At 40.6% G+C, this 18,794-nt stretch overlaps 2 protein-coding genes and 1 long non-coding RNA gene across 4 annotated transcripts; 2 read left to right on the top strand and 1 right to left on the bottom strand.

Moving 5' to 3' along the window:
* The first annotated feature begins 338 nt into the window (after positions 1–338).
* On the top strand, positions 339–1,097 carry cldn26 (claudin 26). The gene has a single exon (XM_029440344.1). The coding sequence runs from the start codon at positions 339–341 to the stop codon at positions 993–995; it is 657 nt and encodes a 218-aa protein (XP_029296204.1). The 3' UTR covers positions 996–1,097.
* A 2,375-nt stretch (positions 1,098–3,472) lies between these two features.
* aifm3 (AIF family member 3) lies at positions 3,473–18,575 on the top strand. Of its 2 annotated transcripts, XM_029440761.1 has the most exons (20): positions 3,473–3,641; positions 7,524–7,733; positions 11,303–11,516; positions 12,483–12,592; positions 12,680–12,789; positions 12,893–12,937; positions 13,026–13,122; positions 13,247–13,359; positions 13,660–13,746; positions 13,864–13,955; positions 14,040–14,170; positions 15,018–15,133; positions 15,366–15,437; positions 15,942–16,005; positions 16,140–16,216; positions 16,292–16,409; positions 16,515–16,613; positions 16,790–16,865; positions 16,970–17,074; positions 18,153–18,575. In XM_029440761.1, the coding sequence occupies exons 2-20, from the start codon at positions 7,703–7,705 to the stop codon at positions 18,193–18,195; spliced, it is 1,800 nt and encodes a 599-aa protein (XP_029296621.1). In that variant the 5' UTR covers positions 3,473–3,641; positions 7,524–7,702; the 3' UTR covers positions 18,196–18,575. The 2 variants fall into 2 exon arrangements, with proteins under 2 accessions (XP_029296621.1, XP_029296624.1); XM_029440764.1 differs by lacking the exons at positions 3,473–3,641; positions 7,524–7,733; positions 11,303–11,516 and adding an exon at positions 12,136–12,160.
* LOC115014108 (uncharacterized) lies at positions 9,436–13,058 on the bottom strand. Its single transcript, XR_003832862.1, has 3 exons — positions 12,658–13,058; positions 11,363–11,502; positions 9,436–11,199 (listed from the first exon to the last, which is right to left on the bottom strand). It is a non-coding gene; the product is annotated as an uncharacterized LOC115014108 (long non-coding RNA).
* Positions 18,576–18,794: the final 219 nt, after the last annotated feature.

The following is an 18,794-nucleotide window of genomic DNA, read 5'->3' as shown; positions in this document are numbered from 1 at the left end:
GCCCAGCTTGCTCATGTTTCATTCATTTAAGTCCACTTGTGCGCGCACTCAGCCCAGAATCCCGCAGGACATATTTGGTTTCATCTAAAAACAGAGTTCATTGTGCACTATGATGATATTGAACACTGAAACAAAACAGTATGTCTGTTGTCATGCCTCAGCCCCGGATTATCTCCCACTTATCAGGTGCATTTTACCAAGGAGGCTGAATAAGTGGGCTGGCCCGGTTGGCCCTGCTACCTCAGCAGGTGGGACGGGCCACAGAGCCACTGTGGATCTCCCAACCTGATACATAGACCTGCACACTTGAGCAGGAATCACAGCACAGAGCGCAGAAGATGGTTTTTCTAACAACGAAAGTGATGCAAAGGACTGCACTCTTTGTGACGTTTGGGGGTTTTGTCACTTCTCTGATCACCGCCTTCCTTCCGCTGTGGAAGACGATGAACTCTGACCTGAACGAAGTGGAGAACTGGTTCTCTGGACTGTGGCACACCTGCCTCTACACAGAGGAGGTGGGAATTCAGTGTAAGGCCTACGAGTCCATCATGGGGCTGCCGATGGACCTGCAGATCTCCAGGGTGCTTATGTCAGTGTCTATAGGCACCGGAGGTTTAGCTCTGCTGGCTGCCTTCCCAGGACTGGAGGGGGTTGGGATGTGTGCAGGGCAGCCTGGCCCGAAGAGACTGCTCCTCATCCTCAGCGGCGTGCTGTCCTGGGTGTCGGGGCTCACAACTCTGGCTCCCGTCTCTCTTGTGGCCTACACAACTATTGTGGAGTTCTGGGACGAAGGTTTTCCTGATGTGATGCCACGCTGGGAGTACGGAGAGGCAATGTTCTCTGGATGGTTTGGAGGTTTTGCTCTGGTCATCGGTGGGACTCTCTTCTTTGTAGCTGTGTGCATGGGGGACTACGACCAGAGGCCACTAAGTGTACCACACAGCCTGCAGGTGAAGCGCAGGACAAAGCACTACCGGAAGACTGAGGTTTTATAGATTTCTTATTGTCAAATGTATCATCTGCACATTCATATACTTCATATGGAGTGATGACATAACAAAATTACTTTTTTAAATTAAATTTCTGACCGAAGTAACTTGAAGGCTACATTTGTGTTTTATTTGTTAATTTCTGGATTAAATTGTAACGCATTTCTGTAACCTCTGTTTCTGGTTAATTATGAGATTGTCCTCATCAAGTTTTAACAAACTATTAAAGTTATGTGACATAATAAAGTTTGGAAAAATAGGATAGGAAGGCTTTATTTACAGACATGCACATACAACATTTCTTTACATAAGAGCAAACGATGAATACAAGCTTTTGCTTTACATCTACTGTGGTGAAATGTCAAAGTACTTCAGATCAGTGAAGTCTGATTATCAGGCCACTGATATCCACATTGATTAACTTGTCTTTTCATTTAAGCAGTACTGACACTCGACAAAATCAAAGGTACTATTGTTTTCTGATGCTTTGAAAAGTCTGCGGTACATCACATGAGAAACAAAATATAGTCTATATAGTCACATAGCCTATATACATTATACATATATACAACTCTTTTCATGTATATGATACAGACATACTGTGTGACGTAGAGTTGCAGTTTTTCAGTAACGTCATTAACACCAAATTTAGTTTAAAATAAAGCAAAAACATCAGTAAAGAAAGTCCTTAGAAAAAAAGTATACAAAGATAAAGAGATGTACACTAAGCAAATAGATTCCTTTAAGCCCCATGCATGAGTCAGTATATAACTACTAGGAACCCTGATCATATGAAAACACGTCTCTGGTGCACATGGTCTCTGAGCCCGCTGCAGGGACAGGAGTGAATAGTTTAGCAGGAGTTGCATTCCAGTGCTGGAGCTCCTCTGTGTTCAATTTCGTTTAGGGGAGGGGGGACTTGGCACCACCAACTCCTCTTAGTCCTTAATACACTACTTTAGTCTTCTGCTGTACAGACATTGTGATGATTGAAACTGATTCGGACGTCGCAACAAATCACAAAATGAGGTAGAATAAATGACTGAGAGTTTGTATCATATGATGTTGTGTCTACGTTGTGTTTAAAGGAATACTTCCCCCCCAAAATGACAATTTTTATCGTACGCTCACTACTTCTCAAACAAATGCATTTTAGCTAAGACCTTACAACTTATTACACTTTGGACTTGCACTTCCATGATTTCATATTTCATCCTATGAATGACTCATTGCACTTCTCTCCCCTCTCTTCATCTGGGTCTCTGCATGCTGCAGCTCTCTCCGACCCCCTGCAGAAGAGAGTCCCCCTCTAATTCAATTAAACTGAGTGATACATCGGTGCCTCCCTGTGTGACGCTGATCGGTCATCTTGTTGCACATGTGCACACCGCCCGCCCTGGCTTCCACTCCATTGTTTTTACATGTGCTTGAACACACGCAGAGAGCAACACAAACATACTGACACTGGAGCACATGTACATGTGTCAGCTGTCAGCACGCTGTATAAATACAATCACTGCACGCAGCTAGAAGAAATCTGACAAATCTCAGTTGAAAAAGAAAATAATTTGGACATATTAGGAAACAACATAAGGGCTGTTAATGCTGCATCCAAATCCTCATCCTGTGTCAATGCTGCCATCATGTCTGCACAAATGGATCTGAGATTATCGGGTGAATAACCTTGTCCCAGCAGTTATTTGAAAAGTGAGGCACATTTCCTCCCACAGTGGGAGCATAAGGAATGGAAATATCTTTGGAGCTCATTTCTATAAGACTCAGTATACCTTTTTAATCCTGCTCCACCCAACCCCCCCCCCCCCCCCCCCCCCCCCCCCTCCCTGACTGAAACTGGGATTTGCTGCACCAACTGCACTTTAACTCTTTCTCCCTCTGCTGCACACACTGAAGGGAGAGCAACACACTATAGGAGTGTTTTATAGTGTTCGGCAGTCGGAAGATTGTTTTCATGTCTCCTACTACAATAAATGTCACTCTGGTAAGTTTCAACAATAGCTCATACCCCAGCAGCATGCGGCACAATGCATGCACAGTAGGTGGGCAGTGTGATAAGTGGGCAGTCAGACCAGGCAGTGCAGTGGGGACAGCAGCAAGTCTTTGATCAAGCTTAACTGGCAAGTCAGGTCTTTGACATCTGAAGGCGAGGCTGAAAAGGTCTGTGTGTGTGTGTGTGTGTGTGTGTGTGTGTGTGTGTGTGTGTGTGTGTGTGTGTGTGTGTGTGTGTGTCTTTGGGAAAGAGAGAGGAGGGGTGAGGGGGACGGTGAAAATTCATGCTGTGTTAGCATCCCCTCAACAACTCCATCAATACTGCATACAGCTGAGAAACTGGCAAAGGTCCTCCGTGCTGCATTTGCAGGCTCAGCCAGGGAAAGAGAGCAACTCCCACGACCAGTCTGCTCAGTCTGCTGCTGGAGGGGGCTCTGCGAGGGGCAGAGCACACACACTCACACACTTACTTTAGACTCTGCTGCATCAGAGTACGGAGGGACGCACTGGCTGGGAATACTCCAGCGGACAGGAAGGACAGGATTGTTAGGAGACTCATGTGCTAATATGCTACCGTACTCCACAGGGGAAGCTGAGCACCAGGGAATTTGACAGGATCTCAGTGCACCTGCTCCATGCACACTGGTAAGCTTTATTTATTCCTTTTTACAGTCAGGGAAATATAGCTCTGTTTTATAAATTCCCAGTATGATGTGTTTGTGCGATGCTCTGTGTATAGTCAGACTTATTTTGACTGTATTTACGCACTATGGGTACCTACAGGACTTACATGGAAGTTGTTTGCTCTTTCAGATACCAGATCTTCCCTGGTGAACCATTTAATGGTGCAGTATTTAAACTGAAACCAGAAACAGAGTAGATTTGACATTTGATGGATCAGTTCTGTTAAACACATGTAAAATAAGACCATCAGGGCTGTTTTCAATAGTTAATACATCACTAACGATAGAAAACTGAGAGAAAATTACATATCAAACAGTACATATAAAGTGATATGTGTTTCTAGCGACTTGTATATATGTATGTGTGTGTGAGTGTGTGTGTGTGTGTTTGTGTGTGTGTGTGTGTGTGTGTGTGTGTGTGTGTGTATGTGTGTGTGTGTGTGTGTGTGTGCATGCTGAGAAACCGGTCAATAGCAGAATTGTTATATGGAAACGCAGCTCCTCTGTGGGGTGTACACCCCTCTTTAAACCACAATTCTAGTTTTCCATGACATCATGGATAGGTTATCGCTCAAAGCAGCAGGGAAATGACCTGATAGACATTGGTAGTGTCCGTTGTTAACCAACTTCAGCTTTACACAAGAATATATAATATACAGAATGTAAAGTTTGGGTCAAATCTTTAAAGAATAAATGGTTAAAGTGATGCAAAATGATTGTCCTCTGTGAACTCCTTTGGGTGCCACAGTAAACAATGCTGAATGACGGTGTAATCTTTGTTTTCTAAAGCCACGTGGCATCTATGTATTATACTAAACACTAAAGGTTTGTCTTTTAATTCTGTTAAAAGCTTAACTACATGACCTCTGTAACCTGTTACAACATGGGTCAGACTTGAGTCATTATATAGGCTATCCTTTCTCAGTTTTTATGCACACATTACGTATACTGAAGATACTGTTTGGGACCTTTTTACGATGTCGTCAGCTCTCCTGATCTTGCCGGTAATACGCAATAACCACTACCAATTCACCCACGAGCAAACAATACAAACATTTGTAGAAACTCTGTCAAAAATAGTGTGAATGAACTTGTACAATGTACGATTGTGTCACGTACTAGAGCTTCTTAATGGGGATTGTGATAAACTGTAATCTACTCTATTCTTTTATAATTAAGACACGTAGCCAAAGGAGTAAATAGAAATTAATCAAATGCTTCTTGGCATTTTGGGCGGACATACTGGTGACCTCAAACATGGACTGAAACACTTGTGCCTCCTTCCACTGTTACTAATCAAAATAAGAAATGCAGAAATAAGATCTTTATTGCATTTCAAAGACCTTAACAATGTCACCCAACCGTCCCATGCTTCCTTAAACTGACATTTAACTAAATAAAAACCACTAAGAGCCTGGTGAGAAAGCACTTTAGCTCAAACGTTGGTTTTACACAATCAGGGGATGATTCCTCTGGGTTATCTTTGTATTTCACAAGCCAGGAAAACACGCAAACGGTGAGTGAGAGAAAGAGGTGCAGATAGATTGTCGTCCTTTATCAGCAGAGGATCAAAGAGCCCTAATCGTTAACTACAGGCCGACATACCTGCCAAGCAAGTGTTAGAATAAAACACAGACCAGCCATTTGGATTGTTGGAGGTGAATAACCCACTGAACCAGCAGCTCTTCTTTTCTTCGGGTGCTGTTGCAAGTCCAGTATTTATTGGTGGCTCAGGTTTGAGGAATATGGGAAATTTGCTGTATTTCTGCATTACAGAGCGAAAGCCTCCAGCTGAGAGAGGAGGTTCCCTTTTTGTTCTTCTTTGTAGCGCAATAACATCCATGTTTGCTATTGTAGAATACGTTTTTATTGAAGGTTGAGTCCAGTTTTGAATGATGGATGGTGCTTTGGTGCTCAACATTCCTGCTTTTTTCACCCACAGTTTATAGATCGACCTCCTCGCCACCAACAGGGAGCTGCGTTTTGCTAATTCTCCCCTCCGACATTCCAGTAACAGGTATTACATTTGTAGGGAAGTGAGTGAAACTGACAGCTTGTTTGCAGGCAGGATTATTAGCACTGCTTGGGGACAGGCCCAACAGTGAGAGAACGGGATCTGCGTCATATGTTGTGAGGACCAAATCTGCTTAACCTACTTTAGTTTTGCACAAAAATATCTTGGTGCTTGCTGGAAGTCCAGGATGGAAGCTCTTTCCCATCCAATTATTAAAGTGGCAACATGTGAGAGTGAAGTCTTCTCTCTTCAGGAAGTGGTTTTGATAAGTTGCTCTCTGTGTTTAGTGAAACACACAACATCAAAGGCTCTGCTGTGTTAGTACGGCTGACAACTGAATGCAGGAAACTGTCGGTGCTTGGCACAGATATTTTGATGCATAGCTCTGGAATAAAGACCAAAAAGACACATTGTGGGAGATGCTTAATTTGGGAAATCTGACTTGAACAAACAATGATGAAAGACGAATCTAGATCAGACAAAGTACAAACATAACAATGGAAAAATACTCAAAATCCTACTGAATTTAAAGTACAGCAAAATATACTGAAAGCAGGAAAAGTAAAAGTATTTGTTCTACAGGACAAATGGCCCTGTGACTCATGTATTATCAATGCAACATTATTGTTTTGTCGATACCTAATGCATCAGTTTTTAACAACTTAAGATACAGTGAGGTAGTTAAGTCCAGTGTCCACAAGATCAATCTGAGGGCTCATGAGATTTTGGGAATCACTAATTACATCTTTGACAATGCGTTACACTTGTATTTATTTATTTTTAACCTAAAAGCCTAATCTGAAAGTCACTAGTAACTATAGCTGTCAAATAAATGTAGTCGAGTAAAAAAGTTCAATATTATCCTTTGAAAATATTGCAAGTACCTCAAAAGTTAAGCAAAGTACTTAGTTACTTCCACCCACTCCAAGCAAATACAACACAACAGCTCAAACTCAGCTGTTGTGGCCATGCAGTCTTTCCATCTCTCATTTGTTCTCAGGAACTTTTTCTAAGCAGTGCTCCATTCAACACTGTGCACTTTTTTTCTGAAGTTCAAGGACATTAAGATGTGCTCAGAATATCAAGCAGTCCTTCTGGTTGTACCTCAAAAGGATAATTCGGTGATGGATTGCACTATGTTCAGCGATATACCTGCCATGCCCAGTCATGCTCAGATTCATAGCAGCCAGCGCTCTGTGAGTAACTAACTACTGTATGTGTGGTAGAAATACCAGAGCTGGCAGAATTGTGAGGGCAACGTGGCAACCAAACAAGGGGGATTTTAAAACTCAAGGGGCCCCTTCTTCCCTTTAAAGCGCGGTGTGACGAGAAAGTTAATAGGTGTCGGAGAGCTGTTAATATTTAACGGTTCCCCATGCATGAACAAATGTAACAATGTGTGTGGAAATGTTCCTAATCAACACAATGGCTTCCTTTTTACAAGCACTAACATGACACACACACACACACACGCACACACACACACACACACACACACACACACACACACACACACACACGCACACGCACACACATAATTATCTGGCAGTTCCATCCTGACTCTTTCAGACACTTCAGAGCCACTTTTGTATTAAATAACACAAGCACAGTCAGTGACTGATTAGAAGAACCATAAAACAGTATGGAGACAAATGGGGGCCAAATGTTTTGTCAATTTGAAAGACTAAATTGCCAATGAAGAGCTAACATTTGAAACTAAAAGCAGTCAAAAAGACAGCTAAAGATAATACATAAGATAAGTAAACCAGCGGTACTCAGATCCGTCTGGTGTGTGTGTTGTTGACGATGTTGTTCCCTCTGTCCTTGCAGATTATGTGGCGCAGCTGACGTGTGCGATGGCCAGCCTGGACCTGCATGTTCTCAGACACACAGCTCCGTGTTATCGTTACCTCCCAACCAAGCAGCCCAGCCCGAGGATCTGACCGCACCTCCCCTCCTTCTCCCCCCTCCCTCCCTCTCCCTGGGTGTCCAACAATCCTGGGCCCACCATGGGAGGATGCTTCTCCAAACCCAAACCAGGTAAAGAAAAACGTACTCTACACAATTACAGCTTGTTCAGGTGAGGAGAAACAGGTGTTTCCAGGGAACTCTCCCCTACAGGGGGAGGACACAACAACCAGAACATCTTACAGTCTGATGTACTGCAATGCAACAAATTATATTGATAAATTATTGCTGACTATTATTCTATAGGTTGTTGAAACACCTGGTAGTTTAATTGTAGTGTTGTACATGATTGCGTAATATTGTAAGGTGTTCATGTTATTTTGTCCAGTCCTGTATATGCTATCCTGCTGTTGGTATATCCAGCAGATCTGGCTGATTAATATTCCCTCTTATCTATATAAAAGAGCAAAATCACTTATAAGATACCATAATCAAAGTGATGTTAGAAGCTGCTTTACATGTGACCAAACACTTTGTATTTATAGCATAAGAAACTTAATTGAGTCACTTTGTTAATCTTCCTTCTTCTTTATTTGGACAATTGATCTTTGTAGAACAACATGATAACATGGTCACATTGTTATTAAAACGATAAAAAAGTCAATAAATTATAATATTGAATTATAGCCCAGTCCTTATTTGCTGTATCGTGTGCAGCTGTATTTTATTTTTATTTGTTTGCAAGAAATATAGAATAAAGTTGAAATCTGTTGAGTGAAATATGGAGAAGTACAAATACAAATGTTTTTCTGCTGTTAATGTATTTCAAAGAAAGGTTTCATAACATAACAAGGTTCAGAAAGATAAAGTGATAATAGACAAATGCAATGATTTAAAAAAAATACTTTATAAGGAAGAAACTCTGTCCATAAATCATTTTTGAAATGTGAATCGTGCTGAAGACTCATGTTTGCATATCGTACTGTTTCCATGGAGAGACCGGTTATTTGTTTCTTCAGGAAAGATATATTTAGGGACAGTTGGTTCAGATTAAATCATTTTCAAAGCTACACCACCTCCAAATCCTGTTACACATGTCATCTCACATCTAGCCTCCACTGTTTGCACAATAGTGTTTTGTGTGGGAGGAATTTAAATGCTCTCTTTGGCATCTTTGGTCAAGAGGATTTCATACTGAGACATGAATATGTATACAAATACAACACTGTGCATGTATCCATATCAGTGTTTGCATGGCTTGGAGAGCTATCATGCCTTATTGCAGTCTTGCAGGTGATAATAATAATAATAATAATAATAATAATAATAATAATAATAATAATAATAATAATAATAATAATAATAATAATAATAATAACACACTGTACTTTCTATTCAGGTATATGGAGACACAACAGCTTTGAGATCACGTGGATGTGGAGTGAGAAAGATGAGGGACTAGATATGATTGAACCGCCTTGAGATTGCTTTTAGCTTGGAAAGGCGCTTTACTAAATATTAACCGTCGATAACAAATCAAACTTAACAGGAATATCATATTAAACGAGAAGGGAGTGCAGACCTCTACCATGGCTGTTTCCAGAAGTGAAAAACAATATGTGTATCTGCCCTGGGATTTGGATCCGCTCCAAAATTTAATGGGTTTTTCCTTGTCCAATGCTACACCCTTTCAACAAGTTTAATGAAAATCGGGCGAGTAGTTTTTACGTAATCCTGCTGAAAAACAGTCAGGCGGAGGTAAATATCTTTGACACAGGAGGAAAGGTTTTAGACAGTTCTACACATTGTCTTTATATGTTAGTGGTTTTAGCTCACAGAAAACAATGTGAAGAAATACAGAAAGTTTAGGAAATACTGTGAAATCATACAGTACATACAGAATCAAAATGTCTTGAAGCTCTAAACACTGAAACAATCAGAATAAAAGCATTACAGAAAATGTTTTAGCACACCAGGTAACTTTTCAGTATTGATCAAATGACGCATCTGTGTGGTGATGTCTCGTTTAGCAGCAGATCCAGCAGCATCTAGAGATACTCTTCAGCTGTGGAAAGCTTTCTCTTTCTTTTCTCCTGCAATTGCACTGACTATTACAATTTTCCATTGATTTTAATTAAGACTTGCTCAGCAGGAGAAAATTCCAGCCAGATTACTGTGTAAGAACCGGATGATCAGCACATTTTTCCAGCCAAACAGATAAAGCCTGCTGCAGTGAAAAGGGGGTTACACAACCGTTTTTTAATGTTCAGAAATATAAACCAAACAGCAGCGCATCAGATGTCTTCAAAGAAAAGTGAATATCCCCCAATTAATTTACTCCGCTTTGTTATAGTCTGTTTTCTTAAAGAAATATACAAAAAGCTGGGTTGTTTATATCAGTTTCCTTATGGAAATATCATTATTTATGGCCTTGTTATCCTGTGAAAATCTATATTTTGTAGCTTAGTAAGTTAATTTAGATATAGACAGATTTAGAGGTGAACAATTTGTTGTTAGAAATTAGTGGCAAAGGGTTATCCGTCTCATCTTTTGTAGATTTTCCACAACATACCTCTGCTAAATCTTGTATGAATAGCATTTCTCTGCAAAAGAACAACAATTGAATGATACCTTTAATTACCCTCGCTACATGTTAGAAAGGAAAAGAAAAGAAGACAAGGTTGTTGACGTCTCTCCTATCTGAAAGGCAAATTCCAAAGTAATAGTTAAGAATATAGATAAAATAATAAAGGGCAGGTATACAGGAATATTAGTGCAATGCACTGGTGATAGTCTGCCAATATTACGTAAATAAAGATAAGATACTTCATTATCAGTTTACTGCTGTTCAGGACACGTATACAACTAAATTACAATGGCACGTATATAATCTAGCAGCAGCACAAGGTGTAAACCAGTGAGTGTTGCAGGGGTCAAGCCATGTTCAACAATTTGACAACAATGGTGAAGAAACTGTTCTTCAGTCTTGTGGTGCGTTTGTGTATCATCCTGTATTGCCTGTCAGAGAGAAGTAGTTTGAAAAGGTGGATCTCCTCAGCTTTCGTTGTTGTGCCGTCTCTCCACAGCCGATGAACACTGGGCTGAGAGTCGTTCTCCTTGACTTCCTGAAGTCCACCACAATCTCCTTAGAATTCACCAGGCTGTCAGGCTGCACCTCGTCCCTGTGTGCGGACTCATCGCTGTTAGAGATCAGGCCCATGACATGTCGTGTTGTCTGCAAATTCTGATGATGGTAGTTGTTGCGTGGACAGGTACACTGTCATGGGTTAGGAGAGCAAACAGGGGAGGGCTCAGCATATATCCCTGTGGAACACCAGTGTTCTTGGTGAGGGTGGAGGATGTATGCTTTCCTAACCGTTTGGGGGCAGTTGGTCCTAAAGATCCAGAGTTCAGTAGCAAATGGTTGTTTTCAAGCCCAGACTCTGGAGTTTGGACACGAGTCTGTTGGGAATGAAGGTGTTGAAGCCCGAACTGAAGTCCAGGAAGAGCATCCTGATCTCTAGTCTTTGATCCAGAAGGGGGAAACAGATCAACAGAGGATGCCATAAGCCTTACCCTCCATACGTCTCTGGATCACCTGGAAAGACAAGGATCATTTTACTACAATCATTGTGATTGCGCTGCATGTGTTTAGTGCATTTTAATACATTTTCTAAGTGACACGTGTTTGTGTTATGCAGTTGAAGTTAAAGTGGAACTCTCTCTCCTGGAAAAAGAAAAAGAGGTGGACGGGCTGTCACCTAATGGCAAAGCGAGTCCCTTTGCTGACTGCAGACCTAACGGGGCCCTGGGACACGGCTCTGATGATGACTCCACCCCGCTCCCCCTCTACCACAAACCACGGGACTATGTGGAGGCCTCCGTATGTCATGTTAAAGATCTGGAAAACGGACAGTAAGCAAATGAAAAACACAACTTAAACACTCAAACGCACACATAGTAATGCACATATACAAGTTGAGGTAAATAAGCTGTGGTGTACATCACAAACATGTTAATCAAACACACTAGAGTGAAATGAAGCTCAAGAATCCAGAAGGATATAGGGTTACATCTTAAAGGGACAGTTCACACAAGAACATAATAAACCCCCCCCATTCATTGCAACATAAGAGATACGTCTTTATCAGCGTAGATGTTGGCTAATTAGTAAAAAGACAGTACACTACACAAATAGAAACAGTGCCAGGATTACTAACTTCATAGCTTGTTCAGCAGAAAGCACTGACAAGTTTAATTTGCAACCGTAAAAGTAAAAACAAATTGCTAAACAGATACCACAAGTGACAATTATGGGTTTTAATGATAGCAAATGTAACTTTTTAACTAAGAGGAAGATTGGGTCATTTCTTCTATCAAATGTTACATAGTCTTGCCTGAGTATCTCCACCCACAGCTTAAATGCCTAAAGGTGCACCATATTTTTCTCGCAGGCCAATTAGAGCAGAATGAGCTTTTTCAGGAGGGTGCCTTAAAGAGACAGGCACAAAAACGGAGCGTTTCACACCAGTGTGAAAAAAGGTATATTCAGGCTGACGGTATGAAAAACAAAGTCGTTAACATGTTCTAGTAGAAACCCAAAATACAAGCATGGACTTGAAAATGAGATCATATTTTTCCTTTAATGGTCGCTCAGTTGGTGTTCATCCAGAATACTTTACTTTGTGTCATTTAATGTTTTTGTGTGAACTGCTGCTTTAAGTAATTTGGCTCATTGCTGCCACCAGAGTGTAGTTTAGATAGATAGGTAAATTGCTGCTGTACTTTTTTATTTTCCCCTTGAAGGAATGAATCGTACAACAGTAAGGTGCACCTTTTTGTTTTTGTGTGTGTGTGTGTGTGTGTGTGTGTGTGTGGCAGGATGCGAGAGGTTGACTTGGGAAGTGGCAGAGCTTTGTTGATCAAAGAACACGGGGAGTTCTCTGCCATGGCCCACAAGTGTCCACACTACGGAGCACCTCTGGTCAAAGGTGAGCAATATAGTTTCAGGTATGATTTTACCATTCTTAATAATATAGATAATAATATACTTCACCTAATATTTTCTGTCCTTCCAGGTGTGTTGTCAAAAGGACACGTGCGCTGTCCGTGGCACGGTGCGTGTTTCAACATTGCAACAGGAGACCTGGAGGACTTCCCCGGGCTGGACAGCCTGCCTATCTTCCAGGTGACCTTCCACGCTGGTGCTGTCTCTTAACACATTCCCTGCCTTATCATGTCTCTGAGCACCATAAAAAAGTGTACACATCGCTCATGTCTGTTTGCTTCAGGTCAGAGTTGAGAAGGACAAGGTGATCATTCGCGCAAACAAGCAGGTAAAAAGAGAAAGAATCTGGAGAATACATGTAGGAAAAAGACACGGGCCACCTGATTGATCTGAGATCTTTTTTCAAACATTTCCAGGCTCTTCTGTCGCAGAAAAGGTCAAAGCCCATGGCCCGATGCTCAGCAGTCATTAACTCCAGCACAGGTTTCAGTCATGTTCTCATCATCGGCTCAGGTCAGCGTGTTTTTGTCCCTCGAACAACAAGAATCCAGCTCTATTTCACTCTTATTCGCAGCATCTTCCTTCACCGTCTCGCTTTCAATATTATTTTCCTCTTTTATGGTGAATGTATCCGCAGGTCCAGCAGCTCTGGTGTGTGCAGAGACACTGAGGCAAGAGGGCTTCACCGACCGCATCGTCATGTGCACCATGGACAGACATCCTCCGTATGACAGGCCTAAACTGAGTAAGGTTTGTACACAGACCCTGAACACATAAACTGAGACAGAACGGAACTTTACCAAGAAAGTTACGAAACAGACTGCAGAGGTGCCGCCTCGGTCACTGGTGCTGGAACAGGAGCTCTTTGGGGAACAGCAACAAAGATTGCTGACTTGTGCACAATTGAATAGACTGAATCATTTCTGTGAAGAGCTTAAAAAGTATTATTGATTGGTTACTTACAGGCATGCAGCTTTTGGAAAGATTGCTTTTGGATTCAGGGACTTTAGTTGTATTATTTTATTGATGTACTAACTTACTGACCTTTAGTCGTTAGAATGCACAGCTGAGCAGCTGAAATTGCGCTCCATGGACTTCCTACAGGATCATGACATTGAACTGCTCACAGAGAAAGAGGTGAGAGATGGTGACCTCAGATCCACTAATTCATTAATTACATCCAGATCTATCTTTGGCAAATTTCCACAGAGATCCAACACAATAACCTGTATGACCCTGCCGTGTTTGCTTTAGGCTGTGGCGATAGACGTGAAAACACGATCTGTGACCTTTGAAGATGGCTCGAGGATGGAGTACAGGAAACTCTTTATTGCTACAGGAAGCAAGTAAGGAAAAAAACTTGTATTTCACATGATAATTAAGCAGCTGAGATTATGAGTGAATAAACTCACATCCGATTGCTTCCAAAGACCCAAACCAATGATCTTCAAAGGCAAGGACGTCAAGAACGTGTTTCATCTCAGGACGCCCGAGGACGCCAACAGCATAGCGAGGCTGGCCAACAACAAGAACGCTGTGATTGTGGGGACGTCATTTGTTGGTGAGAAAAATACACATTCTTCTCATTTGTGCTGATCAAGGTTGAGTGACAAAATAAGGGGGAAATAACAGCAGAAATAGAGTTAGTAAGTGTCACCATGAGATCTGGGCTCATCTTTATCAACATAAGTAAGTCAGAGTAAAACAGATTTATCAAGTGACCTGCTCCGACTTACAGCAAAGTGTAAGAGCGACCTTTCAAAGCCACTGATTGCAAGATTAATCACATGTGTTAACAGACAATCAGAGTATGTTTTTAAACCATATATCTGCTCCATTGCTTAAAGAAATCTTTACATTTTACTCAATTATATGTTAGTCTGCAAATAAAAAGCAATTTACTAAAAATGTAATTTATTTGTGTTACATTCTTAATATATCCAGCGGCAAATAGCATGTGGAATTAACACACATCTAATATATACACATACTGAATATGGAGATGAAATAAAAGGAAATTGGCTCAAATTAAAAAACTAATGTCTGCTGCTTGTAGACGAGGTGTCAGAGAAACTGTGTCTGCTCACTTCTGCTGCCGTACTGCAGAATCCTCTGGAGTAATTTGAAGTAATAAGACATTTGATAAATATATTTTATTCTTAAGTGTGCGAATAAGAGTCAAATAATACATTTTGACTTATACTTTAGTTCAATATTTCACTTTTAGCAGTTTAATGAGCCCTGATGACTGAAAGTCAAAACGTCCTATTCACATAATTTCCATTCTCGTTCAGTGACCTTCATGCTCTGTATGGGAACAGCTGGTATTTCCACTCTATTTTTCTGTATCCTTTTGCATTAATTACTACATAAATGAACTGTGTGTTGTTACTTTGTTGTGTTGGCAGGTATGGAGGTGGCTGCAGCTCTGACTGACAAAGCTCACTCGGTCTCTGTCATCGGGATCGAGACAGTCCCCTTTAAAAAAGCTCTCGGGGAGAAAGTAGGGAAAGCCATAATGAAGGTAGGGACAAAATCCTGACACAACATGACGCATCTCCAGAATACCATCATTGTTATTCCTTAAGGGAAGGGAAACAATCCCTCTTGTTAAAATGCAAATCACATATTGAACATTTCTGGACAATACCCAAGTCAACACAAGAGAGATCGTAAATCCTTTTATGCAAATCCAGCCGTCCTGCTGTAAGTGTTTTTCACATGGTAACCGGGTCTGTGGTGTGTTTTGTCTGCAGCTGTTCGAGGTGAACAGGGTGAAGTTCTACATGCTGAACGAGGTGTCAGAGATGATTGGCCATCATGGACAGGTATTCAGAAAGTGAGAGAAACAGCATGACATGATGCTCAGCAGCACTGCCCTCTCTTGGTTAATCCACGATGAAGATTGAGTCGGATAAGAAGCAGAATATTGTGTCAACTTTAAGGCCCCTTAACAATGTGACGCAAAAGTATTTCTCTAAAACATTAAAGGGCATTTGAAAAGAAAACATCCGTAATGTATTATTTATTAAGAGTTTAACAATGAAAAAGGTCTGTTTCATCAGCAAACAACCTTCAGAAATCACTCCCTATTAGGGCTGCAACAAACGGTTATTTTCATTAAAGATGTACATATATATATATATCTATATATATATAGATATATATAGATATATCGTTGCAGCTTTGCTCCCTATTACTGTATAGTGCACTAAGAGGCGGTCAGAAAAAGACTTTTAGTAATCTCCTGAATAGAAGTGTCAAAGCTGTTAATGTAACATTTAGCATATTTAGTACATGGCCTGGACATTTTGTTTTTCCTGTGCACACAGCTGAAAGAGGTGGTACTGAAGAGTGGGAAAGTCCTGCGGGCAGACGTGTGTGTCATCGGAGCAGGTGATGTCAAAGACCTTTCTTTTAAACCTGTCCTCACTATCTGCAGTGACATATAATTACAGCAGATGACGAAACTCCCTTTTGATGAATTATAGCAGCTCCATATTTAACCTGTTTCCTCTTATGTGTCTCAGGAAGTATTCCTGCAACGGGCTTCCTGAAACAGAGCGGCATCCACATGGACTCCAAGGGCTTCATCACTGTCAACAAGGTATTTTGCAAAAAGCCTAAATGAAAGTGTTTTGTCCCATGTTGTTAATTTACTCCTCTAAACTTTTTCTCCCAGACAATGCAGACAAATGCTGACGGTGTCTTTGCTGGAGGAGATGTGGTGGTGTTTCCTTTCCCGCCACGCAACAACAAGAAGGTGAACATCCCTCACTGGCAGATGGCTCATGTACACGGTGAGTGTGTTGTCCTGCTTGCATATCTCTATATGGCTGTCATAGTTTACTGTGATGATGATTTACATGCATCAATGTTTCTTCTTACTTTCTCTCCACTGACAGGAAGGGTGGCAGCGCTCAGCATGATGGGCAGAGCTGCAGAGATCAAAACTGTGCCTTACTTCTGGTCAGCCATGTTTGGGAAGACCATACGCTATGCAGGTAGATGTCTATCTTTAGTTTCAAGAGTGTTATTACGAGGTAGATATGCTGTAAGAGAGAGATCAGAGGTTGACAAATAGCTGTGTAGTTATCTAGATGAAAATATAAATGTTAGGACCTCAAACTGAGAGCCTGAACTGAACTTTCTTTATGTGCATAATTTTCTATTTGTGAAGGTTATGGTGATGGATTTGATGACGTCATTATACAAGGGGATCTGGATGAACTGAGATTTGTGGCGTTTTACACCAGGTACGTTTAATTTAATTTAATTCGACTCCCTGTAATTAATTTTAGTCTTAAATTGTGACTCCAAATGTAATTTCTCATTGTTTTTTCCTCTGGTCCATCTACAGGAGTGAGGAGGTGGTTGCTGTTGCCAGCATGAACTATGATCCCATTGTATCCCGAGTGGCAGAGGTCTTAGGATCCGGAAAGACGATTAAGAAACGAGATGTGGAGTAAGTCTCCTTTCAAGACTTAAATCTGGTGCCGGTTACAATAGCTGTTATGTTCTTTAGGTTTCTCAGGTTTTACTGTGAAGAAAAACATGACAAATGTTATCACTCTGACAGAAAACACAAAGAGTCGTGGAGCTTGTGACTTTAATCACATGGAAAGTATTATAAAACTATAGCTTATTGAAACTACACCTCAGAGAACTACAGAAAAATAACAGTAGTAGCTACGCTTTATTTTACTTAACACGTCAATTCATAATCATTTCTGTTCTTTGGAGATTCCATGGGGAAAACACAACTGTCCTTTAGTACTATAGTAGTAATTATAGGGATAGTAGTGGACTTTATATCAGGTACCCACTCATTTATTTTAGTTTTCAAGAAAGAACCAGGACGTTATAAACTAATTACATATTCGTGTAGAGCTTATAATCAGTTATTAACTTCTATAGGAATAGCTGGTAAAACAATAACCCATTTATAATTTTTTATTACATATCACTATAATGTTGTCGTACAGATATTAAAAACATGTTTATTAATGTATTTCTCAACCAATACATTAATAAACACATTTTTATATTTGCTCTCAACTACATAATAGTATGTTTTAGAGTGTTGTTTATATAATGCTAATAAATGCTACATTTGGAGGAAGGATTGTAATTAATTCCCCTATAATTAATATGAAATGATATAGTCCTTTCCGGTAACATTTCAAAAAGTTACATTTATGTTCTTTCATTAATACATTAATTAAATCAAGCTGGACCTGTAACATTAAGTGACACCACACGGATATCATGTTGCTGTATTTGTGTAATGTTAATGTTATTGCATACATTTCTGCCTGTTATGTCCCCGAGTCTTTGACTGTAGATCTTTCTCATGTCTTTCATTTCTAATAATGCAAACTCAAAATGTGAAGGATGTTAGCACGGCTTGGCAAGTACGGACAAATATGAGCTTTTTCCATTTTAAATTTCACTCATATTGATCATGTGTAGGGACTTGATGAATATATACATGTGTGTGTGTGTGTGTGTGTATCTCACGGCTGTTTTTTGGGGGTTTGCAGGACTGGAGACATTTCTTGGCTGATTCACAAAGGCTCTCAATGACTTCACATCTGAGGGACTGGACACTTCAATATGGACACTAATGGTGCTGAGACACTGAGCAGCTGGACACACACACACACACACACACACACACACACACACACTGGGGACAGGACCGTGTCTGTTCGAGACATACTTCCCTGAGGACGACACTGAAACTTTGCTTTTCTTCCTGAAAGACACTTTAACGTGACAAGCGGAGCCATACACGCTCTGAATACACTGAATCGCATTGTTGGGTCTTTTACGACAACGTTGAAACGTTTCACAAACAAATCAATACTGGATTCGGCCTCTGTGCTGCTGCAAGATGTATCTACCTGTACACTTTGTTTATAAGAAGCCAGGGATGGGCATTGACATTTTTTTGTACAAATAACATTGTATATAGTTATAATCCTGAATGCACTGTAATGATATAAGAACATACAATTTTCTAAGTTTTAAATAACAGCTTTGGTTTGGCCTAAAATCTGCATGATATCATTTACTAATATGAGGTTGTTTTTTAAAATCTAAATGGTTAAGCAAACAAAGCTTGAATTTGCTATAAACTAGCTGCAGAAGAACCCTGCATGCAGCTTTAACAGACTCACTAA

Source organism: Cottoperca gobio, chromosome 9 (assembly GCF_900634415.1).
Source record: "Cottoperca gobio chromosome 9, fCotGob3.1, whole genome shotgun sequence".
Lineage (NCBI taxonomy): Eukaryota > Metazoa > Chordata > Actinopteri > Perciformes > Bovichtidae > Cottoperca > Cottoperca gobio.
This window is presented reverse-complemented; position numbering and strand designations above follow the sequence as displayed.

Excerpts from the sequence above, each read along its gene's own strand:
- cldn26 (XM_029440344.1), top strand. The coding sequence starts at position 339 with ATGGTTTTTCTAACAACGAAAGTGATGCAAAGGACTGCACTCTTTGTG.
- aifm3 (XM_029440761.1), top strand. The coding sequence starts at position 7,703 with ATGGGAGGATGCTTCTCCAAACCCAAACCAG. Across the intron at positions 12,790-12,892 it reads ACAGCCTGCCTATCTTCCAG|GTCAGAGTTGAGAAGGACAA; the intron begins GTGACCTTCCAC and ends TGTTTGCTTCAG. Across the intron at positions 15,134-15,365 it reads TAGGGAAAGCCATAATGAAG|CTGTTCGAGGTGAACAGGGT; the intron begins GTAGGGACAAAA and ends TTTTGTCTGCAG.